We start from the raw sequence: 23810 nt of genomic DNA, 5'->3' as shown, positions 1-23810 counted from the left end.
CCATCCAAGTATCTCAGGACTGGAATTTCCAGCAAAGCATTAATGCATTTCAGACAAAGAGAATTTTGTAATAATACACTCTTATAACTTAACAATTTCTATATTTGAGGGATGAACTCTCTAATAAGGTCTTTCAATTTCCTGTGATTATTTTTCTCTATTTAATCAGATTTTTTTTGTATCTTCTTCAGTCCATTCAAAGTGGATGTTGCTACAGGAGGCTCATAACAGCACTTTGAAATGTTATGAAGAGCAATTCCACTAGTTTTGTCTCCAGGACGAGGCAGTGTGAGGGGAGGGCATGCACCCAACAGCAGTGACTGACAGCCTCCTCCAGCACATCACCTCCTTCCCCGGCACAGTGCCTCTGGCAGCCACTCCTGTTTGACAGATTAACAGCTCAACCTCAAACCCCAGGTTTGAATTTTTCCTCTGGGCAGTTATGGCAAGAGTAGACATACAGCACAGGCAGCTGCCAAGGAAGAAGTCCTGCCCCAGCCTCATTGCAGGTGTGTCAGGGACAAGGCTCAGCTGTGCAAAATCCCAACCCCACACTAAACCCCAGCTGGCCTGCAGAGACCAGAGCTGGTGGGGCTGGCATGCCTCTCACAAAGAACATTTTGCATGACAAAATATTGCAAGACATAATACTAAGACATTAAATACCAAAGCATTGAGAGCGATGTCTACTATGCATATAAGTGAGCCGATGTCACCTGCCTGTTGTTACGTGTGCACAGGGCACGTCAGTGCCCAGCGAGCTTTGCCTCACTTCTGTGGTCTGCTCAGCGACCAGGTGACCAACACCAGGCAGTAACAGCACTCCTTAGTTTGCTGTACCACACAACTCACCTTTGAGAACTGGAATGTTTTTGCTTTGGCAGTGGATGAACAGTATCACCTATTAGGAAACAGTGGTCCCATCAGTCAGGGAGAGGCAGTTCACACACTCTTACCTTAGTACTTTACAAACTGTTCAATCAAGTTATAGTTCTTCACAACTAGCAGTACCACTGGCTAAGATGAACCATTTCATAAATGGAACACATGTCAATTTTACCCTAAAAGCCATCTAAATTTAATTACTGCCAAACACATCAAGTCCCCTTTTCACAGACAGCTGTAGAGAGGATCACCAATCAAAGAGCAGCACAAATACAGAATCTATTTTGCTACCCTGTAAAGACAAAAAGATGAGGTATTTGTACATACCACGTACTGGACACCGTAGTCAGGCAATTTCAAAATAAAGCAAGAAACAGTCAAACCACTGATCAAAAAGTACCAGAAATAACTAAGCAGGTAAGACTCAAGTGTGAATGGTGCCTGGACAAGTCAGAAAAAGAAAACACAAAACAAGCTTCTGTATATCAGTTCATTTTATCCATTGTTTTTATTCAAAAAATTTGAATAAAACAAAAACTTTTATGCCACAAGCACACAGGCACCACCAACTTCTTTGATCTTCTCCTCTGCTCTTCTACTGAAGAACTTTGCTTTCACAATTACAGGCTGCTTGGGCAGCTTCCCCTTGCCCAGGACTTTGTAGTAGCCCTAGAAAGATTTAAAAAAGAAGTTCAGTGTTTGTAATCGGCTTGCAGGCTTCTACCTTCAGACCTGTTTTTCAACAGTTAAAACTAAAACTGTGATCACCGTGACCTCATCCAGACAACTCAGTACCTATAGAAAGATGCCCTGCATGACCTAGTGGGGTTGTGTTTGTTCTGAAAGAAAGTGTAAACTGTAAACTGAAATTCTCCTGTGATTTAGAAGCTGGATGATGCTTCTCCAAATACTCCATATACAAAAAACACCCTAAAGTCACCAACCTTTCCACATTTTTCTGGGAAGAGCAGTTGGTTGCACTTCCAACACTGCCTACTATGTAATGACTGCTGGTCAGTGCTCTTTACCAGCTGGACACCCTGGTACTTCTGAGCAGAGCAGAGGGCTCTTCTGCATGCCTGAAATGCACAGCTGAAGCTTTGTCAAGCTTTCACAGCCATAGCTGCTCTCTAACACTGGAATCCTCTTATATCATTCCTGTCCTTTACATTAGCAGGACAATCATGGCATGAAGTCCATTAATAAAACAGCTGTTGAAATCACTGCTGGTTAGAAGTGGCAGCCTAACTGGCCAACACAGGTATCTTCGTGCAGGAGGCAGAACACCTCCACCTGGCAGAGCAGTTCAGTGTTCCTGATTCGGTGGCTGACTGGGATACAGGACATCACAGCCAGTGAATAAAGATCAGGTGTTTATGTCCGAGAACTATAGCACACCAAGACAACCAAACATGTGGAGATGTGACTCTAGTCTCGATATTGGAAAAGTGATGTTATGAGAATGAGACTAGTTCTGCCAGGTGTTTGTACACGCTTTCAGGAACATTTTAAACAGGAAATCTTTCACCATCTACCCAAAGGAGGGAACTATAAGTCACACGCAACTATAAGAAAAAGTTCTTACAGGGAAAAATGTAACACCATACGTGCCTCTGTAACTACTTGTATGCCAAGATATCTGTCTCGAGAAGCTCACAAATACTTAAGCACTCAAATTTAGTTGCAGTTCACCATTTCCCTATCTGGAAAGGCAAAGCTCAGTCACACATGAAGAGACCAGAAGTCACAGGGCTGACTGAGCAGGAACTCACCGAGCGCACTACATCGATGACCGGGGCCAGACCAGCCTCATTTTTGGCATAATTAAGCCTGGTCTGTTCACTGACGAGCGTCCACAGTTTATCCAGGTTGACAGTAGGACAGAACTTTTGGTTTCTCTTCAAGTGATAGTGTCTCATGCCTACTTTTCCAAAATAACCAGGGTGACTGGGAAAGAAACATATTCCACATTAGATCACATTTTTAATTCATCCTGAACAAGCAGAACTACAAAATTAGCACTCAAACAAGCACCTTATTGGATTAGAGCAATCGAAATTTCACATGATATTTTTTTCATATTAGTATGTGTAGCATTTAGGTGTAATAATTATTAGTAACTAAACCAAGAAAAAATTACTTCCTCTTCAAGTGTTTCATCTCCCTTGAACTCACAGCTTCATCCCTCTCACTGGAGTCTGCATTTCCAGGGCAGTCCCAACTCCATGAATGCTGGGAGGGCTGCACTGCCCATGGAGTTTCAGTGCTCCTGTCACTAACCTGGTGACTGACTGAGACAGGAATGGGCACAGCCAGTGAATAGATTAGTGGTTACTGTCCGAGGACTCCAGCACACCAGGACAACAGGCAGTGCCCAGATGTGACTCTATAGTCTCGGCCACGAGTAAGGACAACACCCCTGAGCCTACAGGACGCAGCTAACAGGATGCAGTTTGGATTTAACATTTAATATAATATTTTAAGTCTATTGTGTGTGCATTGTTAAGCAAGAACCAAGTTGTTAACCAGCAAGTCTGGTCAAATTTACCAAATGCAGCACTGAACTCTTAAAAGACATCTTGCTTAAGTGAAAAAGCCTTTGATTTTAGGGTAAATGAGGACACGAGTTGCCTGTAGCTATAATGCCACACTTCACATTAAGAGTAAAAAGCACATAAGATTGCAGGAAATTTTGTTTATTCACACATAAAAGTTAGTTGTGTCTACTTCAGGAACACACACATTGCTAGTATTCATTTAAAATGTTCACTTACTATTTATCAAAGTTAATCCTGTGATGGTGCATACCACCAGCATTACCACGTCCTCCTGGATGCTTCCTGTGTTTCCCTAAAAAGAAAAATTTAAGTTTGTTACACTAACGTCACATATAATACTTAGGCTTAAAGGTACATTAAGTGTCAATTTAAACTAATTAATTAATTAATCCACCTTGTTGTGTGACAAGGTGTGAATGGCCAAAGAATCAGAAGGCAAACAGCACTGCCCTGTAATGTTACGATGTCGCACGACCAGTACCGATCGCCTGTGCACTACTGAAGTTACAAATGTGCAAGGCTTCTGATCGGCCCATCACTGCGGCACCGACCCCCGCACGCCGCGGCCTTCGGAACTACTCGCTACTTCCCACAGCCCAGTGGGCCCCTGCACCCACAGCCGCCTTTTCCTGCGACCCGCGAGGCACAGCAGACTCCCCTCAGCGCCGGGGAGCCCTCAGCCGACAGGGACACTCCCGCCGAGGCGCCCCAGCCCACCCGCGGCCTCCCCTCCACTCACCCACGCGGCCGTGCCCGTGGCTGACGTGTCCTCTCAGCTTCCGGGTCTTCCTTAGCCTGGAAGGCTGCGGGAAAGCGGGAGAGAAGCTGTGAGCGCGGCGGGCAGCGAGAGGCAGCAGAACCACCCGCCGCACCCCGAGGCCGCAGCCCCACGGCGGGCGCGGAAACACAGGCCATGGCGGGCCGGCCTCCCCGCACCGCTCTGCCCCGCCACGGGCTCGGAGACGCACCTCCCCGCCACCCTCCAGTACTCCTCAGCCATGTCGCTCCGCAGGAGCGACGGCCGCGAAGCCCTTCATTCCATTCTATTCTATCCCATCCCATCCCGGCCCGGCAGCAGCTCCCACCATCTTGTCGGCGTGCTCGAGGGAGAGAAAGGGCGCGGTTCTCGCGAGAGCGGAAAAAAGCGGGATGGGCGGGTGGGCGGGGCTGAACTCTCGCGAGGCTTCGCTGAGGCGGCCGCGCCGGGGGCTGAGCTCGGAGTTGCTGTTGGGGTCCGCAGCAAAAGCGGGATTTTGAGCAGAACTTTTGAAAATTTGCAAGCTGGGTCACTTTATTAAACACCCATAACAACGGGAAAATAAACACTATGTATTAAACACAGTTATTTGCCACACTAGAGTACCAGTGATGCCTGAGGAGCGTTACTGTTTCATTGCTCTACTTGGTCAGAGCACAGTGACAGTAACACCAAGGTTGTGCGCTCGAACCCTGTCTGGGCCATTCCCTTAAGAGTAGTACTCGATTATCCTTTTGGGTCCCCTCCAACTCTTAAATATTCTATGATTAAGCTTGGATTTTTGTTTTGTTGTTTTGGTTTTTTTTTTGAATGGATTTTATACTGTAAGATTTTAAACAGATCTTTACCAGTTTTAAACACAGGACTTGGTTTTAGATTTGGGTTTTTTCAGGATTTCCTTCTCAGTTAAGCGGTGCACTTGTAATGTTCCATGCTGAGGAAACCCATTCGTTTTAGCAACTAACTTAGAAGAGAACACTTCTAATTTTTCATTCATCCTTCCCTTTCAAACACAGACCTCCAAATAACACAGGGATTGTTTTATATAGCCATAGTCTGAGGGTCAAGAAGATCTACAGATTTTTCGAAACATGACCTCACCGTGTCCATTTCTATCCTCTGATTCACATTACAAAAGCAGGAGTGACATGTTGATGGATCATAAAATGTTTAAAACCTTTCTCTTTAAATTTTTAAAGTGCAGATGGAGGAAAATAGCTTTGGTGTGGGAGACGGCTTTTACAGCATCAGTCTTGTACGTCTTTCTGCGGCTTTGTCTTGCTTTTGTAGCAACTCTGCAGCACGTCCTGATGATGTTTTATCCATCATTTTCTTAAGAGGAATATGTACATACATTTACTAGCAGCTGCTGTTTATAAAAAGGCCAGAAGCCACCTGTACAAGTGACGTTATTCCTTCCACTCCGAAGACTTACATCTAGGAGTCATTCTGGAACTTAGAACGTATTATATAGTAAAACTAATGGAAATTATTGGTTGTGATGACATTTCCATTGAATCAAAAGCACCTGATATTTTACAGACATTTCATGTCCACTTAAAAGCTTTTGTATACACACGAGTGTGAGGGAGGTAATTAAAAAAGGAAACGACTTCACCTTTTTAGTGAATAATCCCTCGATATTGTTCTATGAGGCTGATAGCAAACCAGAACCACTGACAGGTTCGGAATTGCGCAAGCCTCAAAGCCAGTCTAACTACAGAAATCATGCTGCAAATGAAGAAAAACACAGTATGGCTTCTTTTCTTTAAAGGTAAGAAGTTTTAGCTAATTTTCATTATCTGTCAGACTTGCAAATATATTCAAGCATTTTATATTTTCTTCTTCAGACTACAGGGAAACTTACAGAACCTCAACAGTTATCTGTTATCAGATCAAGGACGAATGTGGTAGTTAAGCAGCACTCACAGCTGTGCAGGAGCCATGGCAAGCTGAACCATTCCTGTCCTGTCTTCACTGACATGGAAACATCAGCTAAACACACTGCAATTAATGTAAAAGAAAAGCAGTCTCTCATGAAATGTAGGTGATCAGCTCATCAGAAATCCAGACAAAGGCTGCCTGCTATAAGCTGCTCATATTCTACTCTGATCATCTACCCAATGTAGCACAAAAGCAACCTGAAAATACGACAGTTCAGGGGTATATATGATACAATGACAAAACAATTCGCTGCTACCCCACGAAAGAAATGTTTTAAGAGATGCTTCTGTTAGGATAAAATTAACAAAACGGCGATACAAAATGCCTTCTCTTAGCACCAGTGAAAAACATTGAAGAAAACCCAAACTACACATCACGAAATAGCAAACCTACCAAAAGACAGGTTCATAATAACCATTTTAATTACAAATTCATTAAAAAAAAAAAAATCACAGGAAAGTTACTGGGTTTGTACCTGCTCAACATCAGAAACTGCAGAGGTTTGCAATGAATATAAACAAACAGGTATATTTACAGAGTTTATTAGAAACCATACATACATACATTAGGAAAGGATGTACTGTACCTACTCGCTGCAGCTTGTATGTCAAAGAGCTGAGATCTCCTCAGGTTTAGCAGTCTTAGTGCAGAATGGATTACAAGGAGTTTACTGACCAGAGTTCAAACCAAGTGGAAAGTTTGCATTGTGAACCAAGTACCTTATTATCAAGTTGCTTTGTTATTTCTTTAAAATTAATTAGAGGGGAAAAAACCCAACCAAACAAGCAACTGTGCCGCGTGAAAGCGGCCCCCGTTCGTACAACCTCTCCCATGTACCCGAGCTCATTCACCCCACAGTATTCAGGCATCAGCGTCGCTCTCTCACAAACATCCCTTGAAGTCAGTGGTTCTGCTGAGACAGTCAGCTGCACATAAATCAGCTATTCATTTTTGCACCAAGCATAACTCAATTCATACTAAAGAAACAAAAATAAGCACCTGTTATTCTCAGGAATATACAAATATTTACCACAGTTTTCTTGCTCATTACAAAATCAGTTACAAAAAGCTTACAGCACATTATGTACAAATTCTATCTAAATACATAAAGGAGCCATCACGTGGCACACTGTCAACAGCATCAGTCATCACTTAGAGCTCGCTCTGCTCTCCTCATGCTCCGAACTCTGGAATGCCGCAGGTGTCTCGCGCAGTGTCATAAATAGTCTTTGGGTTGGTATTTCAGCAGAAAGGAATTAGTTCTTCTTGTGAAGGAACTTCATTTTGTTCCCTGAAGAAAGCACACTGTCAGTGTCTCGCATGTACCAAAAAGCCAGGGTAATCAAAAGTGACCTAACAGATGGGTCTAACTTTAAGGTTAGGTTACTGCTGTAAGGTTACTCTTCGAATCAACACCAGCAGGGACAGCCAACTAACAAAGTGCTGAGTGGTCAGACACCTTCTTGTTCTACTCCTCCGTTACGGTTCGGTTCCCCCACCCCCAAAATGAAAATGAAAGCGTTAACAGGGCTCATAGTTAAATCTAGCTCTGTCATCTTTAACTATGTTTTCACTGTTTTCCTTTTAATATTTCCTATTACATTGCAGCTGCCTATCTGATTTTATCTCAGGTAAGGCTTTTTTAAATTTTAAAAAAAAAGAAGAAAAAAAAGGAAAAAAAAATAACCACAAGCACTAACATTAATGTCAGAAATACTTCTAAAAATTTTCCTCACCAAGGCCTCGCAGGAACTTGTTCACTCCACTTTGTTCCGTGTCCGGCAGCTCTTCCAAATACTGTTCAACCCTCTGCTCGAAGAGACCTGCGGCAGAGGGGAGACAGGGGCGCCGGGGTGAGCTGTGTCCGGCTGCACCCGCGTCCCCCGCTCCCCACGGCGCAGCTCCGGCGGGCGGCCCGGGGCAATCCCGGCCGTGCGGGCTCTGCCTCCGGCAGCCTCCGCTTAAATCGACCTTCCGGTTAGCCCGGCATTATTTCAGGGACGCGTTTCCGTTTTCCCAGCGTTGTCAGTTGCTGCGGGACCCCGGCAGAACGCATCACCCGCGCCGCAGGGGAGAAACACGCCCTTACCTTTTGCCCTACATTTCCTCAGCTCTCTGTCCTGGATGAAGCCAGTAAACATTTGGGATTCCATGAAAACTTCCAAGAAGCGGCGGATGCTCTTGGAGGCCACAGATTTACGGAATGCCTCCCTTTGGAAGGCACGCTCTCCTTTTTCATTCTGGGTTAGGAACAGGGAATAATGGCCAACTGTCTCCACAAAGAATCGGATAAAAACCTCAGACACTAATCCATTCAGGGTGTTACATTCTGCAAAATAAGGCAGCAATAAGACACCAAAATCAGCTGCTACCAGAGCTGTCAGCATTATTCCCACAGGGCCAGTGCTGCATCTCTTAGTTTATTGATGCTGTGCTAACAACTGACAGGAGTTGTGCTGGGGGCTCCCCACACACCTGTTGCACATCAGAGAGGGCAACGACTTCATAATCACAAGTGCCACTGTGTATAATTGGTGTTCCATAACCAACAGTCAATGAGAATTACAAATCCTCAGGAAACAACTCAGAAAATTAAGCATTTTATGAGTGTTTCATCCCTGAGGAACAAAGACTGATCAAAAAGGGCATGTTGTAGAATTTGAGTTTTCATAATTTCTGAGATGTTAAAACAGTTTTACATATGTAATACAGATGAGTAGAAATAAATTTCAAAAACTGAATAGGGGCCTGTTTCATACCTTTAACCATAGGCATTTATATTGAGCCTGAGCTGTTTTTATCACTGCTGGAGAGAAATGTGAACCTGCAGAGACAATGTAACCCATCTTGCACTGAAACTATTTTCTGGTGGTACCTGTTTCTCTCCCCTGAAAATACCGAGTGCCAAAAGAAACTCCAAACTCAGACACATCCCTAAGCCTGTAGAGTTATCTGGATTGAACTAGGGCCAAGTCAACTGCAAACCTCTGTATGAGCAAAGGTTCAGAGGGACCCATGAGAGCCCATGTCATTTACAAAGAAATTAAAATAGATTGCTGGTATTACTGGAGGTTGATGCTATCAGTCTCATTCCCTGGGTGCTCACTATTTTTGATGTCACAAAAGGTATTTGAGAACTCAAGTCTCATCTTTCTTTCTCCTGGAAAGTCACAATTCTACCTACATGTTTGTTTTATACAAGTCCCTGTTTCCAAATGAACTTACCGTCATCTGAATCACTATCTGAATCCTGATTTATCAGTTCATTCTTTCTCTCTAGAGCCTGCTCCAGAGCAGCTTGCAATTTCCTAGGTAATAGTGTGTCTTCATCATCCATCTGATAGAGGAAAGAAAGGAAATCTTTAGGTTACATTAATCTATGCAGAAACTACAGCAAATACTTTCAGAAGTATTCAGAAGTATTTTCACTCAGGTGAAAAAAAATTTGTATCTGCTACTGTCATGGCTACATAAATAATGAAAACCTATGTGCAGCTAACATATACTTCTAAACATAATTTCTTGTCACTCTTAATGAGATTAAAGTCAGAAGTGATAATCCAAAGAGCAGGTAAACATACAGAATCTTGGGATCAGCTCTTTACATGACAAAGAGTCCAAATAATTGTGTTTAACTAAATATACATCATGTGAAGCCTTGCTATGTGTACACACAGCTGCTCTAGTTTAGGCAGCTTCTTTGGTTCTTGACAGTTGTTTTTACTATATCATAGTATATCTTGTTTTCTGGGTTTTCCCTGTTTTGGTCTCTTCATTTTATTTAATGCTTGTTCAGCAAAAGCAACTCGACACAAGAATCTTAGCTGTGCAGCCCCTATTCACCAGCCATATTGTCCAGGGAATCGTACAAGAAAGTTTACTCATCTAACCTGCAGATTGTTGTTCTTGAAATTATTTAGCGCCACATGACTATCAGATGATCGTGATCCTTTATCTCCCTGTTTTACAAGGCTTCTGCTTTTGCCATCACAATAAATTATTCTTTACTCTCCTCTCTCACTCAGAAACTTCTTTGCAATTTTTGTGCTTTTCATCTCCCACAGTGTGAGTTTTCTTGCTAAGGTGGCATTGTTATCTTTGGATGTTTTCTTTCCACTGTTAATACAGGTCTGGATTCCTTCTGACAGTCATAGCCTAAGTCCATTTTGCATACCTGAGAGGTACTTATTTGCAGATGAAACAGAAAATGAACACTTTTTTTTTTCTAATCACTTTCCCTTTGTACACACAATTCCTGCCAAATATCTCTGATCAAAGAAACCTAATCATGCTACAGCAGTAAACAGCTTGCTAGACTGCATGACAGCATTTCGAGCTGTACTTTACCTGTCTGATGAATCGATCAGATCCCAGGTTAACCATCAAAGCCTAAAGAAAAAAAAACACTGTAGTGAGATATACCTGAGGAGACAGAAAACAGTCATGGCCTCTTAATAGCAAAAGACCATCTGAACAGTGCCAAGCCTCAACATGAATCAAATTCCTACTGTGAAACAAGAGGTTGTGTGCTTTATAAAATAAGAGTGTGAAAGTTTTCTTTAGAGCTAAAAGTCTAATTTAGCATAGTTAGATACAACAGGTCTCATACTAGGTTAACATGTAAAAAAAGCTGAAAGGGTTAGGCAGGTCCTTTTTTTTAAATCTAAGCAAGTTATTGCTAATAATTTTTGTTAACGTGCACTTGAAAAGTATTTCAGAAGGGTTTAAAGAAAACAGTGTCATTGGAGGCAGCAGCGCTTCTAAAGGACAAGGGTGTGAAATATTCTTGATAATGAAGCAGCAAAGCTAGAGATGGAGCTGGGAAGATGTGGGAGAGCAAAGTTAGGAAAGTTGGAGGAAAAGTGGAAAAAGTTAGCAAAGTTAGGAAAGTGGGAGCAGAGATTTACACGGGCCAGAGGAACACAGAACCTCGGAAGCAAGCACAAGAAAAGAAAATTTCTTAGTAAAATGCCAGAAAACTAATAGGAGTAAGACAGAAGAGTGTGCCCTTGAGTGTTTTTATGGTATTTTACTGGAAGAGCTGATGAAGTGCAACTCTCATTTGATTTCCAGTATAGTATTAACAAAGTCTTAGAAGTTAAAAAAACAAATTCTGAAAGGTTTTGTTTATTTTGTGAGCTGTGGCTTCATGAACAACTTCTATTACCATTAAGAGGTGTCATAGCAGGTGGCTTCCTCTTCTTCTTCCAGAACAAATCAGCATTTTTACACCCTACTTACTTGTTAACCTGGTAAACATTCACTTTTCTCTATCAAGGTGCCAGATATGGGAAGAGGGGCAGAATAGAGAGAACAGTAAACCTACTACTGTGTTTTACCAAGAGGCAGTTGCCCATGAGAATTAGGCAGAGAAGAAATAAAGAGGCAGGTTAAAAATTAAACGTGAGGATTTATGTGTGAATGGCAGACCTCTCCAGGGTGAGGCCAGCTTTACTCAGGGCAAACAATTCTGGTGCCAGCTCCTACCTCCTCTACAGGCAGGTCCTTGAGTTTGGGCAGAGAGCTGGAGAGCAGTCCCACCAGGAAGGGGGTAGGGCAGCACACGATGTCAATCATGGATGAGGGCAGAACAGGAATGAAGGTGTGCTGCCAGGAGAAGGGGTAGAGCAGGGCCACCACAGCATGTGAGCAGCTCGACAAGGTGCTGGAGAAAGAGGAACAACCAGGTTAGCAGAGATTCTTAGTTCAGAACAGCTGAACTTAGTTCAGAACAGCTACCACTTGCTGATAAATTCAGTGTGTTGAAGTACAAGTGCCTTCTGTCGCTTGTGACTTCAGACAGCCCCAGTCCCCTTCCAGTCCCTACCACCTCTGTACTGTGCAGTGTGGTAGTTCCTCTCCTAATCACCTCCAGGAGACTTCAAACTAAAGGTAAAAAAACCAGAATCCATTTGCTTCATTATAGCAGTCAGGAGACACTTTTATCTAGAAGACAAGGTTCAACATTCCCAAAAACACTCAACAGCAGCCACTTTGAACGATGCTTAAAATCCAAAAGCAACTTCAGATCTTGGCTGTTATGACCAAGTCAGTAGTTAAAATGCATTATAGTGATGTTCTTATGTTGAGCACTAATGCATGAACAAGGGAAAATGAAAAATAAAATAAAACTGAAAAAAAATCCTAAAGAAAAACTCTACTAAATCAGATGCAAGATTTAGTATCAATACTTATTCTGAAGGAAATCTGGTAAAATCAACACATATCTCAAAGTTTGTATATCTTTGTGACAACAGCATATTTTTATTATAATACATTTTAAGAGGCTTATTAACTGACTTCAGTGATATAGGTATTGACCCTGATCAGCAGAGTACTCTAAAATACACATTGGTATCCACCGAACATTAAGGCTTGAAGTTATCATGGAAAATGTCTTGCATATGTTGTCTTTCCATCTACTGAATCTGATTCCCTTTTACAGTGACATGGTTTCCAAATGTTAAAAATAAAGGAATGTCATTACAAAGTTAGTTTTAGCGTCAGGAGAATAAAGACAGCCTCTCCCTATCAGAGCTTTAATTTTGGACTGAGTTACAATGTCTGCTTCTCACAGGCTGAGATGACAGAACTTTGGATTACTACCCAGCCTAGCATGACTGAACTAATTTTCTCACACTGCAAACTTCTGCTGTGCTTAATGTAGCCACAAAGAACTATAAATAATAACTCCAGAGCTGTTACTGCTTGAGAATGCTGGGGAGAGGTGCAGATTTCTTCTGTTGCAAGACTTGGTGGAGGCTTTAGGTGGCATCAAACCTCCACCGGAATAACCTTCATGAGCATTTTTAGTTGTGGATTATTCCAAGGCCAGAAGAAAGGTTTCACCTGTTTGTTCCTGTCTGTGATTAACCTTTGAAGTTTGCTGAATAAGAAAAGTGATAATTAGAGGACAAAGAGAGAAAAGGTTGGGGAAGAACAAATGGCTGTCTTTTACTGCAAATAATCTGTTGGCTTGGTTTTAATTGACATTTCCTTCAACATCTAACAGTCACAGCATGGTTTTATAACATATGTTGCCTGACACAGGGTTCTTGTAAAATGATGCTTTTCTCTAATTTGGGTTGTTTGGTTTTTTTATATAGCAGGCAGCAGTGCTTAATAAAAAAAACAATGCTATATAAAAACACATTGCCTCATACTTTGCTCTCGAGCATCTGCCATGGCGAGCACAGCGGTGGGTTTCGGAAGAGCTGTGGAACATGGTACAGACTCCCAGCGCTTTCTCAAGATCACTTTAATGACTCTCTGGCATTTTCAGCTACTACAAATTCAGTCATCCTAGCTGCGCAACTAAAAAAAGAGCCACGCTAAGCTAAAAGCAGGAAGACAAACATTCTTCTGATGCTCAGTTGGTATTTTTTTCCTTTCTATAAAATGCCCTTTTGTAACTTGTTGTTTTACACACGGTGCTGTGACGTAAATCAGCCCCTGCATCCTCTTGTGCGTGCTATTCCCACGCTAGGGGAGACTTCAGGCTCCGGCCCAGGACACTGGTTTCTCTTCCAGAGCTTTCCCGGGAGCTGGCTGTGTCAAGGCAGCAGCAGAATGCAGGGAGCGGCCGTGGTGGGGGGTGTCCTGCTCTGCCCTGCCAGCGTCCCCCAACAATCACACCATGGCCCTTGTCAGCACCTCAGCCTCTGCATTTTAAGACTCTGCACGCAGTTTTTCAAATTCAGCCTCAGAAAGTGTTTCCCCGTGAGACATCTCATCCCCATGAAACACTCCCTCTGAACTTTCAGTCCCCAGAACCTCCTGCTGCCCGCCTTCCCTCCTGGACACTGCTCCCACAGAGGGCAGCTGGACTCCCACACGCTGTTACCAAACTCCTGCTTGTACAAAGTCCCTGAGTCTCTTCCGTAGCTGAAAAGATTCATATTTAGAAAGGACACACCTTTCACTGCAGTGTGAGATTTTCACATTCTGTAAGGTAAAATTCAGAGATGACAGATGTGAGGGACCCCTCAGTTTAAACCTCTAAAATACAGTTCAGATTCTTTTAAAGAATGTTATTAATGAGAGGCATGTTTAGTAAACTAAAAAAGAAAACCCTACCCTGGGAAACCAAGTCCACTCCAGTTTTTCCTTTCCAAATGTGCAGCCCACACGTTATCCCACTGTTCTTGTTTATGAGAAATAAGCAGTAAGGTCAGATGATTTATTTTCTTTAAGGTGTGTGAAGCACAGAAAGTAAAGCAACAGAATAGTCAAAGAAGTTAGATTTTCAAAATATTTTCACTTTTAATACTCTAGGGCATTTTTGGTAATCCAGAGAGCTGGTTTGGTGAGTGGCCTTTTTCATTTGCTCCGTGTAGTTTTACAGGAATGCTGCATAATGTTCTAGCTGTTGTTCTACTGGAAAACACTTCTTATATTACCCATGTGCAGGGAATTTTATACGCGAGTACAAGAAACCAACTCATTGCTTGAGTCACACTCTAACAAGGAACATAAACCTCACACTTCAGAGGTGAAGCACTGCTGGAGTCGTGCACATCACCCCATTAGCCTGGCCTTATCCCAAGAATTTGCACTCTGCCAAAGCAAAATTAGAGAACAATTAGTAGAAAATCACCCAATTTCAATTAATTTCAAAACATGGGCAATCTACTTAGAATTTGCCAAGGTTTTGGTTCTCCCTATGTCTTTTATTGACTAGATTAAAAAAACCTTCAGTGTTTGATCTTCTCCAAATGAAGACAGTAATACGAAGTTATACAATCTCATTGAGACATTCTTAATCACAAATTTCTCTTGAAGAAATTTTTTATCATGTTACAGGCAAAATATGGCATCGCTTCTTTCCCAAAGTTGCTTTATCTTTCTCTGGGCTATTTTTTTTCCAAAATCATTTTCTCATGACAGCACACAGAAACTTTTCCTTGCTCTGGAGACACAAGCTTGGACTATGAGCCGAGACAGAGGAATTTTAGACATAACTGTGATTCAGCTGAATTTTGGGGACTGCTTGTGAACATGGTTTAGGTCCATCTCAAAAAGAAAAATGACTTTGCAAGAAACTTTACTGTCCTTCAGATACAGAGGATGTCTGCTAGCAATTTCTAGGTTGGCCAACTAACAAATAAGTGCAAGCCCAGCTTAGATTCATATCTTATCACAACACAACTACCATATTCTGAGAAAGACACACTGTCCACTGTTGGGCAGTGAATGGATGCTGCCCTGGCTGCGGGGAGAGCTGCCAATGTGGATGTTAGTGCTGGATGTGCCTGTTTCAGAGGACCATGGCTTGTTGCTTACTACAAGTTGCCAACTGTCTGTTGGTGTTAAAGCCATATTCAGTTACACATACTACTCACAATGGAAATATTCTACAAATACACTTGATAACTCTCTTTTCTTTATAACAATACCCAACAGCTATATTCCTTCCCATTTCCCCCTCCACACCTAAAATTTCTCACAGACCCAAGGAAGCTTCACACACTGAGCATCTCCCAAGTCCAGGACTAAGCCTCTAACACAGACAACCGCTTCCTGACATGGCTCCCTGATCCCACCTTGCTACTCACATGCACCTCCACAATCATTTTGACGTTTTCATTGAAGGAGGAGAAGGCAAGAATATCCCTTCCCTTCCTCCACATCTTACATGCAGTGCCAAGCCACACAGCAGCTCTGTCACCCCAGGCCTGGTGCCAGCTCTGTGCTGGGCCAGTGCTCTGGACCATGCACTGGACTGGAGCTGACCATCAGAATCTCGTCTCCCTGCTTCCTCAGACGGAGAAATGTAGCCAAAAATGTAAATTCACAAAAGAGCATTTCCACTGCCCGTGTTTACTTTTCCACAACCTTTTTATGTTTCTCATTTCTTGCAGCTGATTAAATTATGCTACTCTGTCCGCCTTTGCTGAACTCTTTCATCTGCTGCGTTGACACATTCATGCTCCAGCCCACAACCCCTCCAAGACGGAGTAACCTCCCTGACACACATCCCTTCATCTGCTTGCAAAAGCTTCCTCCCCTTTGAGTTTGCAGTCTGGAGGCTCTGTCCTTTCCAGGTGTTATACTGTGACTCACGTGGGTATTACACACCCACATGCCTCCTCATCACAGGCCCCAGCTGTGCTTTTCTGTGACAGCTCCTACCCTTGGGCTACTGATGAACTGCGTAGCAAAAACAGATGCCTGACACTTTCCTTCTACACCCTTCAATGCCTCTCCATATTATCTTCAGTCTCTGGCAGAGAGAGAGGTCTGTGACAACTCTGCAAGTTAACATAGTCTGAGAGGTTTGCAGAGGACTGTGAAGGAGTTCTCTGAAGGACTCTGGGAAAAGGCTACAGGCCAAGGACTCAGCCCATTTCCCCTCCCAACACACACAGGCTGCAGCGGTGGAAAGGACAAAGCAGAAAGCTTGAAAAGCATCAGAAATGGAAGTAAAAACTGTAGCTACAGTTTGGGTGGGAGATGGAGTGCATATGGCACCACTGTTGACGTGCTCTGGCAGTAATTCAGAGCAAAGCTGTGCTGTGCCAGATACAGGACACAATTAAGCTCTGAAAAAATAAAGGTTTCTCTGCGTGCATAAGAATAAATCATATCAGCACGATTAATCAGGCATATAAGACTAAGTAATAGCATCAGGGACAAGATATAAATGAAAACTTATAAGTATCAGAAGTGATAGTCTCCAAGCTCCAGCTGTCTGGCTGTAATGAGCTCCTGTAGCACTCCTGCGGGTCAGCCTTTGAAGTAAGCCCTGGAAGAGCTGGCTGATGACAGGGAGATGTTACTGCTTTCTCCCTGCTCCATAGTGTGGGTGCTCAGCCCCAGTACTCCCCTTGATGCCCAAGTGCTCTTCCTAAGGCTGTGAGCTCCCAGAGCCCCCCAGATCAATGGTTTGTCTTTCATTCCCAGGGCTCTGTGCTGTGAGGACGCATTTTTCATTAACCCAGATACCACCAACTGCTCAAGAAAAAGGGCAGAGAGGAAAAAGATAAGAATTCAAGAAAGTCTTTGATACAATGGTGCAGGACATCTCCAGCTTTCCAGCCAGTATAAAAGTGTCAGACATGATAATGTTCCCTCCTATGCAAAATTATTGCTGACTGTTTCTCTGTTACCATTTCTAGGACGTTTAAAACGGAAAAAATTCTTCAATTCCCTCTTTCGACTCAAATCAAAGAAATTACATGGGTTTTTTTATTTTTTTAGCAAGAAGACTTACCCAAGAACACTTCAAATTAAAATCATGTGAGTCACTGTTGCTAGAGGAAAAGAGGGCACAGCAATGGAGCCATCTGACTGCACGGCTGCAGCCCCAAGTTCAGGAATGTGCAAGCACACATTTAGGAACAACAGGCACATTCAAAGGTACAGCATTGGGTAGAGAGAGGGTTGGGGAGGAGGTTGTGTCAAGACAACTGCAGGAAGTGTATGAGATAACCTCCTCACCAGAACAAAATCAAGTAATAAATGTGCTTGTAAAGTAATACTGAAGCGAATGTAAAACTGAGATATTTTGAGAGATGAAGCTGTGATGGGTAACATCCCTGCTGATTAGGCATTAAAGGATACCTCTGTGTGTTCATGCATAAGGCATGTGATTCCTGAGAGCTCCAAGAAACCTGCCTATTTGTAGGGTTGCTTGCATTTTAAGGCACTACTTTCACATGATCTGGATTAAAAATTTAACTTGTTTTCACTGATGTTTTTAAGCATGTGTGTCTGCCTCTGGATAACTAAATAAACAAAGTAAACAAAATAACAATAAACAAAATTAAATTATTATTTTGTTTCACAATTTAAAGCAAAGTTATATAGAACCATAAAGTAATTCAGGTAGCAATAAACCTCAGGATATCAACTGATCCAACTCCCCCTTGCTTGACATCAGATCAGTTTGTTTCCAAAGCCAGATAAAAATATATAGTATTTTGATAGATCAAACATCTTGGCTGCACGTTTTTGTGAAAGGGTGGCATTCTTTGTCAAGGTTTTGAAGGCTGTCAGGAGGGTGTGCCCTGTGCACCAAGGACTCCTGCCAGTGTTGTCTAAACTCACTCTGATTCAGTTATGTTAGAAGCCATCTTAAAATAATGTTTTTGTGCATACAAAAAAGAGACTTACTGAGCTGCTAATTTCTTCAGAATAAATTGTTCACACTAAGCAGCACTTTCTTTTCCATTGTAGCCCTGGGCTACACAGAGAAATGAAGAGAGGAAGGTCATCTTCATCCTGCAGGTAACCCAAATGAAGGCAAGAGAAGAAAAGGAAAGGAAAGCAGGGCAGAGGTTGAATTAAGAGTAAGGAGGTAAAAATAAGACCCATGAGGCAGAACTGGGAGGAGAGGAAGACAAAATGAGCCTGGTGATCAGGTAAAAAGGAAACTGAGGGCAAAGAGGACAGGATGCAAAATTAAGGAACAAGACAGTGACTGGCAGGGCCAAACAATGCAAGGACTGAGGAAAACAATTTAATGTGATCATGGATAAAGCTCTGTTCACACACATGGAGCCAAATTATTAGGTCCCTAGGTGAAAATTCTTCCTCCCTGTTGCTGTAGGCAGATGGAAGGATCATGAAGCTGTCTGATGCCAATTACCCATCCTTGTTCAGAGCCAGCACTGCTGAGACGAGCTGCAGCTGCAGGGGGGAAGGTCAGACACCAGCATAGCTGAAGGTGTGTGACAGAAGCTCAAAGCCTACTCGTGGCACAGATGGAAAACAAATATAACCAGTACTCTACACTTCAGCCACTTCTGCACTGCTTCTTCCTTACCCCATTCTGCACAGCCTGCTGATAAGCAGGCAGACACAAACCCACAGTTTCTATCAGGAATAATTATCAAACTGAAAAGACAAGTTTCCTTCACAGCAAATATATTTACCTGCACAGTGAGAGACAGAAGACTGTGACCAAAACAAACACTAGAATTTAGGCTCAGTTTATTACCATTTGACCCTAATTAATTCAAATCTAGTAAGTTGTCTGGACCTCGATAGAAAAATTATTTCTAATGATTACAGAGCAGCAGGAGTTACAGCCAGTTCATGCAATTAAAATAAAGCTGAGGGGGCAGGCAAATTACTGCTTTAGGCTTTGATTCAACACAGTATTTCAGCATAAGTTTCAGCCTTAATTTACTTTCATTGTGCTGAAATACTTCACTGAAATGAAGCCTCAAAGACCTTTTTTTTTCCCCCAACTCCTCCTTTAATCAGACCAGCCCTCAAGTGCTCGCACAAGACATGATAGCGCTTTCTAAACCACAAGTTCTCTGACTGCTGTGGGAGAGGCCTGCTGCAAAATCAGCCTCTCCTCAGCAAGACATGTTTCAACTTCAGAAATTTGAATAATTTTTTACTTTTCTAGAAGCCCTTCAGGGGTTAAACAAACTGCAGAGGATCCTTCAAGCCCTTATAAGGTGGTTTGGAAGTAGAGACTGCAATTTTTGAAGCTATTAAATATTTTAATTTCATTTTACTGTATCATTAATATATTTATTAACTTTTAAGGATGTAATATATTTTTAAATTAAATAATTAGATTTCAGCGTTCTGTATTGAGAATTTGCTGTGGCAGAATCCTTCTGTAAAGGGCCCAACTCTGTATAGAGGTTCACAGGGGGAGGACTACCCTGCTGCTAAGGCACTTCTCCTAACCTGAGCTTCAGGTAAATCTGTGGAAACCTGGGTAAATCCATAGCTGCAGGAAGTTTAGGATGGAGTGATTGCATATGAGACTTAAAAGAGAGTTCTGAACTTTCTGAATTTCCTGTTACTAAATCTGATCTTTCTCTAGAATAATCAATAAGTTGTTTAAAATCAAAAGAGTGGGTTCATATTACATGGAAAATTGTGTGACTTTTGGGCTGTAAGAGCCAGAGTAATATTTTGCATTGTGATTTATTTTATAAAACAGACACTTAATAAGAAGTGAACTAAGAGTCATGACGTGAGGTCTTTAGTCGTTGGCAGCTAATACTATATCTCTGATCAATACCCAACATTCTTATTTTCAGGAAATATGGGCAAATCTGTATGAGCAATGTTACGTTACTTTTTGTCTTAATGTCACAGGAGACCTGCCAATAGAAAGCTCTGTTCCTAGAGTCTGAATAAAATAAGGAATTCTCTAGTGTAAATGTGATTGTGATGGATGGGAACACGTATAATTCCTGTGAGGATCGTGGTGAGCCAGGTCCATTTGGGCCATCTCAAATTCAGCAGCTAGTTCTGAACATGTCATAACTTAATAATTATGCACACTACAACAAATACTGCTACAGTCAATCTATGGAACTGGGTAAAGAGCTCTCTAAAGCACAAACAATAGATCTCCCCTGTCTATTATGGGCCAAAACATATGTCACCCAGTCTTAACACACATCAACATATAATACTAGCAGTGAGATGAGACTCACACTTAATACAGGAGCAGATGAAAATCCCTCACTGTGCACAGAAGCTTGACAAAGGAAAAATATTACTCAAGAATGAACATTTCGCAGTGCAGGTGATTTAACAAACCAGCAGCTCTGCTATTGCCCTCAGCCTCCAGGGTGCATCCACTCCTTCCTCACCTCCTGAGCCAGGCTTCCCCCCTCTGGCAAGCAGCAAGCTAATGCAGAAGTGAGAACCAAACCATGCTTTTTCCAGGGGTGAAGGGCAGAGTCAACAGTGGCTCCCCTAATTTGAATGCTGGCACGTTTGCTGCAAGTGACCTTTGTGATATCTCAAGGAATGCAAACAAGTGATAACACTGGCAGGGAGAGGGGGGCACAGACTGAGGAGGAAATGCATATTTTCCACATCACATCAGCCTAATTATCAGTTATTGTCCTTTGCAGAATCTTTTAACTATGCTTACAACTCAAAGAGTGTAGCTACTTAACCCTCACACCACTCAAACGGTAGTTTTGCCCCATAAAAATGAGCTAAACCCAAACCTTCTTTAACAAGAAACGAGTCACACTTCAGGTTTTATCTGGTGCTTTCTACAGGGTAGTATAAGAACAGCCAAGCCTGTAAGTCAGTATGTCCTCACCTGTCTGGCAAAAGCAGTGCTGCAGTTCCTTATGGGGGGGCAGGGGGAGGTACCAGTGACTCAGTTAATTTTGGAACATAATCCAGTGACTACTGAAGGTGAGTTACACAGAGCTCAGGCAGCAATTCCTTTGTGCTAGTGATGATTCCAGGTAGGAGATTTCTTATGATAAACCAAATGTCACAACCCGGTTTCTGGAATTGTTTTCTCTGACTTTGATCCATGGGGCCATGGTTTACCAACACTGCCATGTCAATGGGTACAGTTCAAGGAGCAGACTTGCCCAACATTTTGCATCATCATCTGTGTTCTTTTTCCGGTTCCTCCTTATCATATTTCATTGATAAGCTCTTCTCTGACCATATCCCCTTTAGCTTAAGTGTGCAACATTTTCTGCTTGTTTTGTGCTCTTACCCAACCACCATGGGTCCATCAGCAGCCTCAATGACACTTAACACGTCCCCACAGCACGTTATGAGCACACCAGACAGCATGGAGCAGAAGGGATGAGGGGTCTGTCATGACCCTTGTCTGTCCTTTCATTGCTCTCCCATGAAAGCTTGACAGAAGCACGTGGACCGAAAAGCTTTTCTGTCACCCTAAATGCCCTGTCACACCAGAACAGAAAACATCACAGAACGTCAGGACGTATTTCGGTACACAGGGTACACACTAGGAACAAGGAACTTAAATTTTAGTATTTTCTACGAGGACAACAAAGAGACTGAAGATTATACCTGTGATGCTCCTGGCAGCCCCTGTTGTTATGCAGGAGGGCTGCTGCAGCAATCTGTGCCCAACTGCAATTTAGGTTCAAGGGCTTAAGGAATGAGCAGTTAAGTTACAATGCAATGGAGTATCCAGGAGGTGATATCAGGAACAACCAGTAGCTGTCTGCCCTGCTGGGATGATGTCTCCTAGCTAGAGAGAGATGGGCATCATGAAAAATGATGTGCTCTCAGGGATTCCTGTTTTAAAGCCACTGGATTTTTCAGTCAGTTAAAGTAATTCAGATTTTCAATGCTTGATAATTAAACAACTCATAAGGAGATATTATCAAAGAAGTAAGTGCAGTTCATTCTGACTATACAGGAGACTTTCTGTTTCTTCTCCAAGTATTGGAAGACACACATTTTATGCAAAATTTCCAAAAGTTATCATAACTTTCCAGAAATTAGTGAATTATTTTACTTTATTGAGAGCAGCATTTTCAAAATCCAGCCCCCACCTTTCTGGAACACCTGAGCGACAGGCAGTCTGAGGTGCCATAGATAAAGTGCAAAGCACAACCCTGGCTCATGGCACAGATCAAGGGGCTGAAAGATGCAGACCAGAGACCGTGCTGTCAGGAGATCTCTCTCTCTCTCAGAGAATAGCTTTGAAGTGCTTAATTTAAAGAAAACAGAGAACAGTTGATTAAAGGGGAATGTGGTTTTAACAAAGACATTATTTTTTGCTCCTGTAATACTTGTGCGTAAGCAAGGCACATGAAAGCCCCTGGAGAAGGAGACATGCAAAGTGCTCTTCAGAATGAGGATTTGCCTTTTCAAGCAACTGGTATTCAACCACACTTTCCAAGCAAAACTCAAGCAAATGGGATTTTGGGAAAAAGTCACTGCTTTGACACATCAGCCACATGCCCAAGCTATGTCAGGAGGTTACAAGAAAAAAAAACCCCGACATTTCCAAGTGGAAAGTTATCCTTATAGGCCACAGAGTTATTTAGTTCCTTCCTACAGGACAGTTTCCTAGCATGAATCCATAACAGAAGTGGTTCTGGCCCAGCTGCTCCAGAGGAGTGTTAACTACCTGTTCTTTCCACAGTGGGACCGTTGCTCCCACCAGTCCTTGTTAATGTTCACACCAGTGGTTTCAGATTTCCAGGCCATCAGTGCACTGTTAACAACAGGACAGCTGTAAGGTAGGATGAAGTATTTTTCTAGGTAGTAACCAAGCAGGAGAGGAACAATCCCATCCCCCTAATCCTTCTCATTTAAAAGCTGAAAAGAGAGAATCTGGCTAAATCCTCTTGCAGGGAGCTAGAGGTCAAGTTGGGAAGATGTTGCAATTTACTGCCATATTGTGCCAATAAGCAATCCAGAAGAGAATTACCAAACAACATGGTTGTCTTCTTATCCCATTCCCTTTCATGGGGAAGGGAGAGAGAATTTTGTTGCACAAATCATAAGTGAAAAAATTATAATGTTTTACCACTATAGAGCATTGGCCAAAGCCTGGAGTGACATAAATAAACACCACTAAAAAGGAGGGGTGGAGGAAAAGGAAAATTATACAAGCTCTACTCTTCTTGGGATATGGCATATTAAAAATGTCACAGTTAGATTGTTTTTCTCTGGGACTGTGGAATATTAAAACAAGCCAGAGACTTAGAATGTTCATTTTTTTCCTTGGTCTGTCTCTTTTGCCTGACACAGATTTTCCTACTGTCCATGTACGGCTCCTCATCACACAATCTAGGTGACACAGAAAGTAATCCAACTGGTACAAAATGTAAGTATTTCTTGAGAGGATGGGGTAAAGTGTAAAGTTTCTTTCAAAAAATCTCGGGAGTCAGCTCTGCTAGTTGCCTTAAACCACTGATTTCACATCACATTGAAGACCTTCAATTTTA

At 42.4% G+C, this 23810-nt stretch overlaps 2 protein-coding genes and 2 non-coding genes across 11 annotated transcripts in view; all 4 read right to left on the bottom strand.

Annotated features, from left to right (window-relative positions):
- Window positions 1–1361: 1361 nt before the first annotated feature.
- Window positions 1362–4600, bottom strand: RPL27A (ribosomal protein L27a). Its single transcript, XM_027651054.1, has 5 exons — window positions 4529–4600; window positions 4183–4246; window positions 3660–3735; window positions 2658–2832; window positions 1362–1554 (listed from the first exon to the last, which is right to left on the bottom strand). The coding sequence occupies exons 1-5, from the start codon at window positions 4529–4531 to the stop codon at window positions 1426–1428; spliced, it is 447 nt and encodes a 148-aa protein (XP_027506855.1). The 5' UTR covers window positions 4532–4600; the 3' UTR covers window positions 1362–1425.
- LOC113950962 lies at window positions 2193–2324 on the bottom strand. The gene has a single exon (XR_003528950.1). It is a non-coding gene; the product is annotated as a small nucleolar RNA SNORA3/SNORA45 family (small nucleolar RNA).
- Window positions 3153–3284, bottom strand: LOC113950961. The gene has a single exon (XR_003528949.1). It is a non-coding gene; the product is annotated as a small nucleolar RNA SNORA3/SNORA45 family (small nucleolar RNA).
- Window positions 4601–5090: 490 nt separating the features above from the next.
- Window positions 5091–23810, bottom strand: part of ST5 (suppression of tumorigenicity 5) — a 172313-nt gene continuing 153593 nt past the window's right edge. For all 8 annotated transcript variants that reach the window (XM_027651048.1, XM_027651049.1, XM_027651053.1 and 5 more), the window contains 6 exons: window positions 11632–11809; window positions 10492–10533; window positions 9370–9481; window positions 8234–8473; window positions 7881–7967; window positions 5091–7435 (listed from right to left, as the gene is read on the bottom strand). In XM_027651048.1, the coding sequence (XP_027506849.1) occupies window positions 7401–7435; window positions 7881–7967; window positions 8234–8473; window positions 9370–9481; window positions 10492–10533; window positions 11632–11809 (694 nt within the window). In that variant the 3' untranslated portion in view covers window positions 5091–7400. The remainder of the gene's footprint in view (window positions 7436–7880; window positions 7968–8233; window positions 8474–9369; window positions 9482–10491; window positions 10534–11631; window positions 11810–23810) is intronic.

Source organism: Corapipo altera, unplaced genomic scaffold (genome assembly GCF_003945725.1).
Source record: "Corapipo altera isolate COAL_440 unplaced genomic scaffold, ASM394572v1 78, whole genome shotgun sequence".
In the NCBI taxonomy this organism is placed as follows: Eukaryota; Metazoa; Chordata; class Aves; order Passeriformes; family Pipridae; genus Corapipo; species Corapipo altera.
The sequence above is the reverse complement of the archived record's forward strand: the minus strand, read 5'-3'. Positions and strand labels throughout refer to the sequence as shown.

What these genes read in the sequence shown, in the direction of transcription:
- RPL27A (XM_027651054.1), bottom strand. An exon ending in AGGATTAACTTTGATAAATA is followed by an intron (nt 2,833 to 3,659) that starts GTAAGTGAACAT and finishes TTTCTTTCCCAG; the next exon opens with TCACCCTGGTTATTTTGGAA. An exon ending in TCATCGATGTAGTGCGCTCG is followed by an intron (nt 1,555 to 2,657) that starts GTGAGTTCCTGC and finishes AAATCTTTCTAG; the next exon opens with GGCTACTACAAAGTCCTGGG.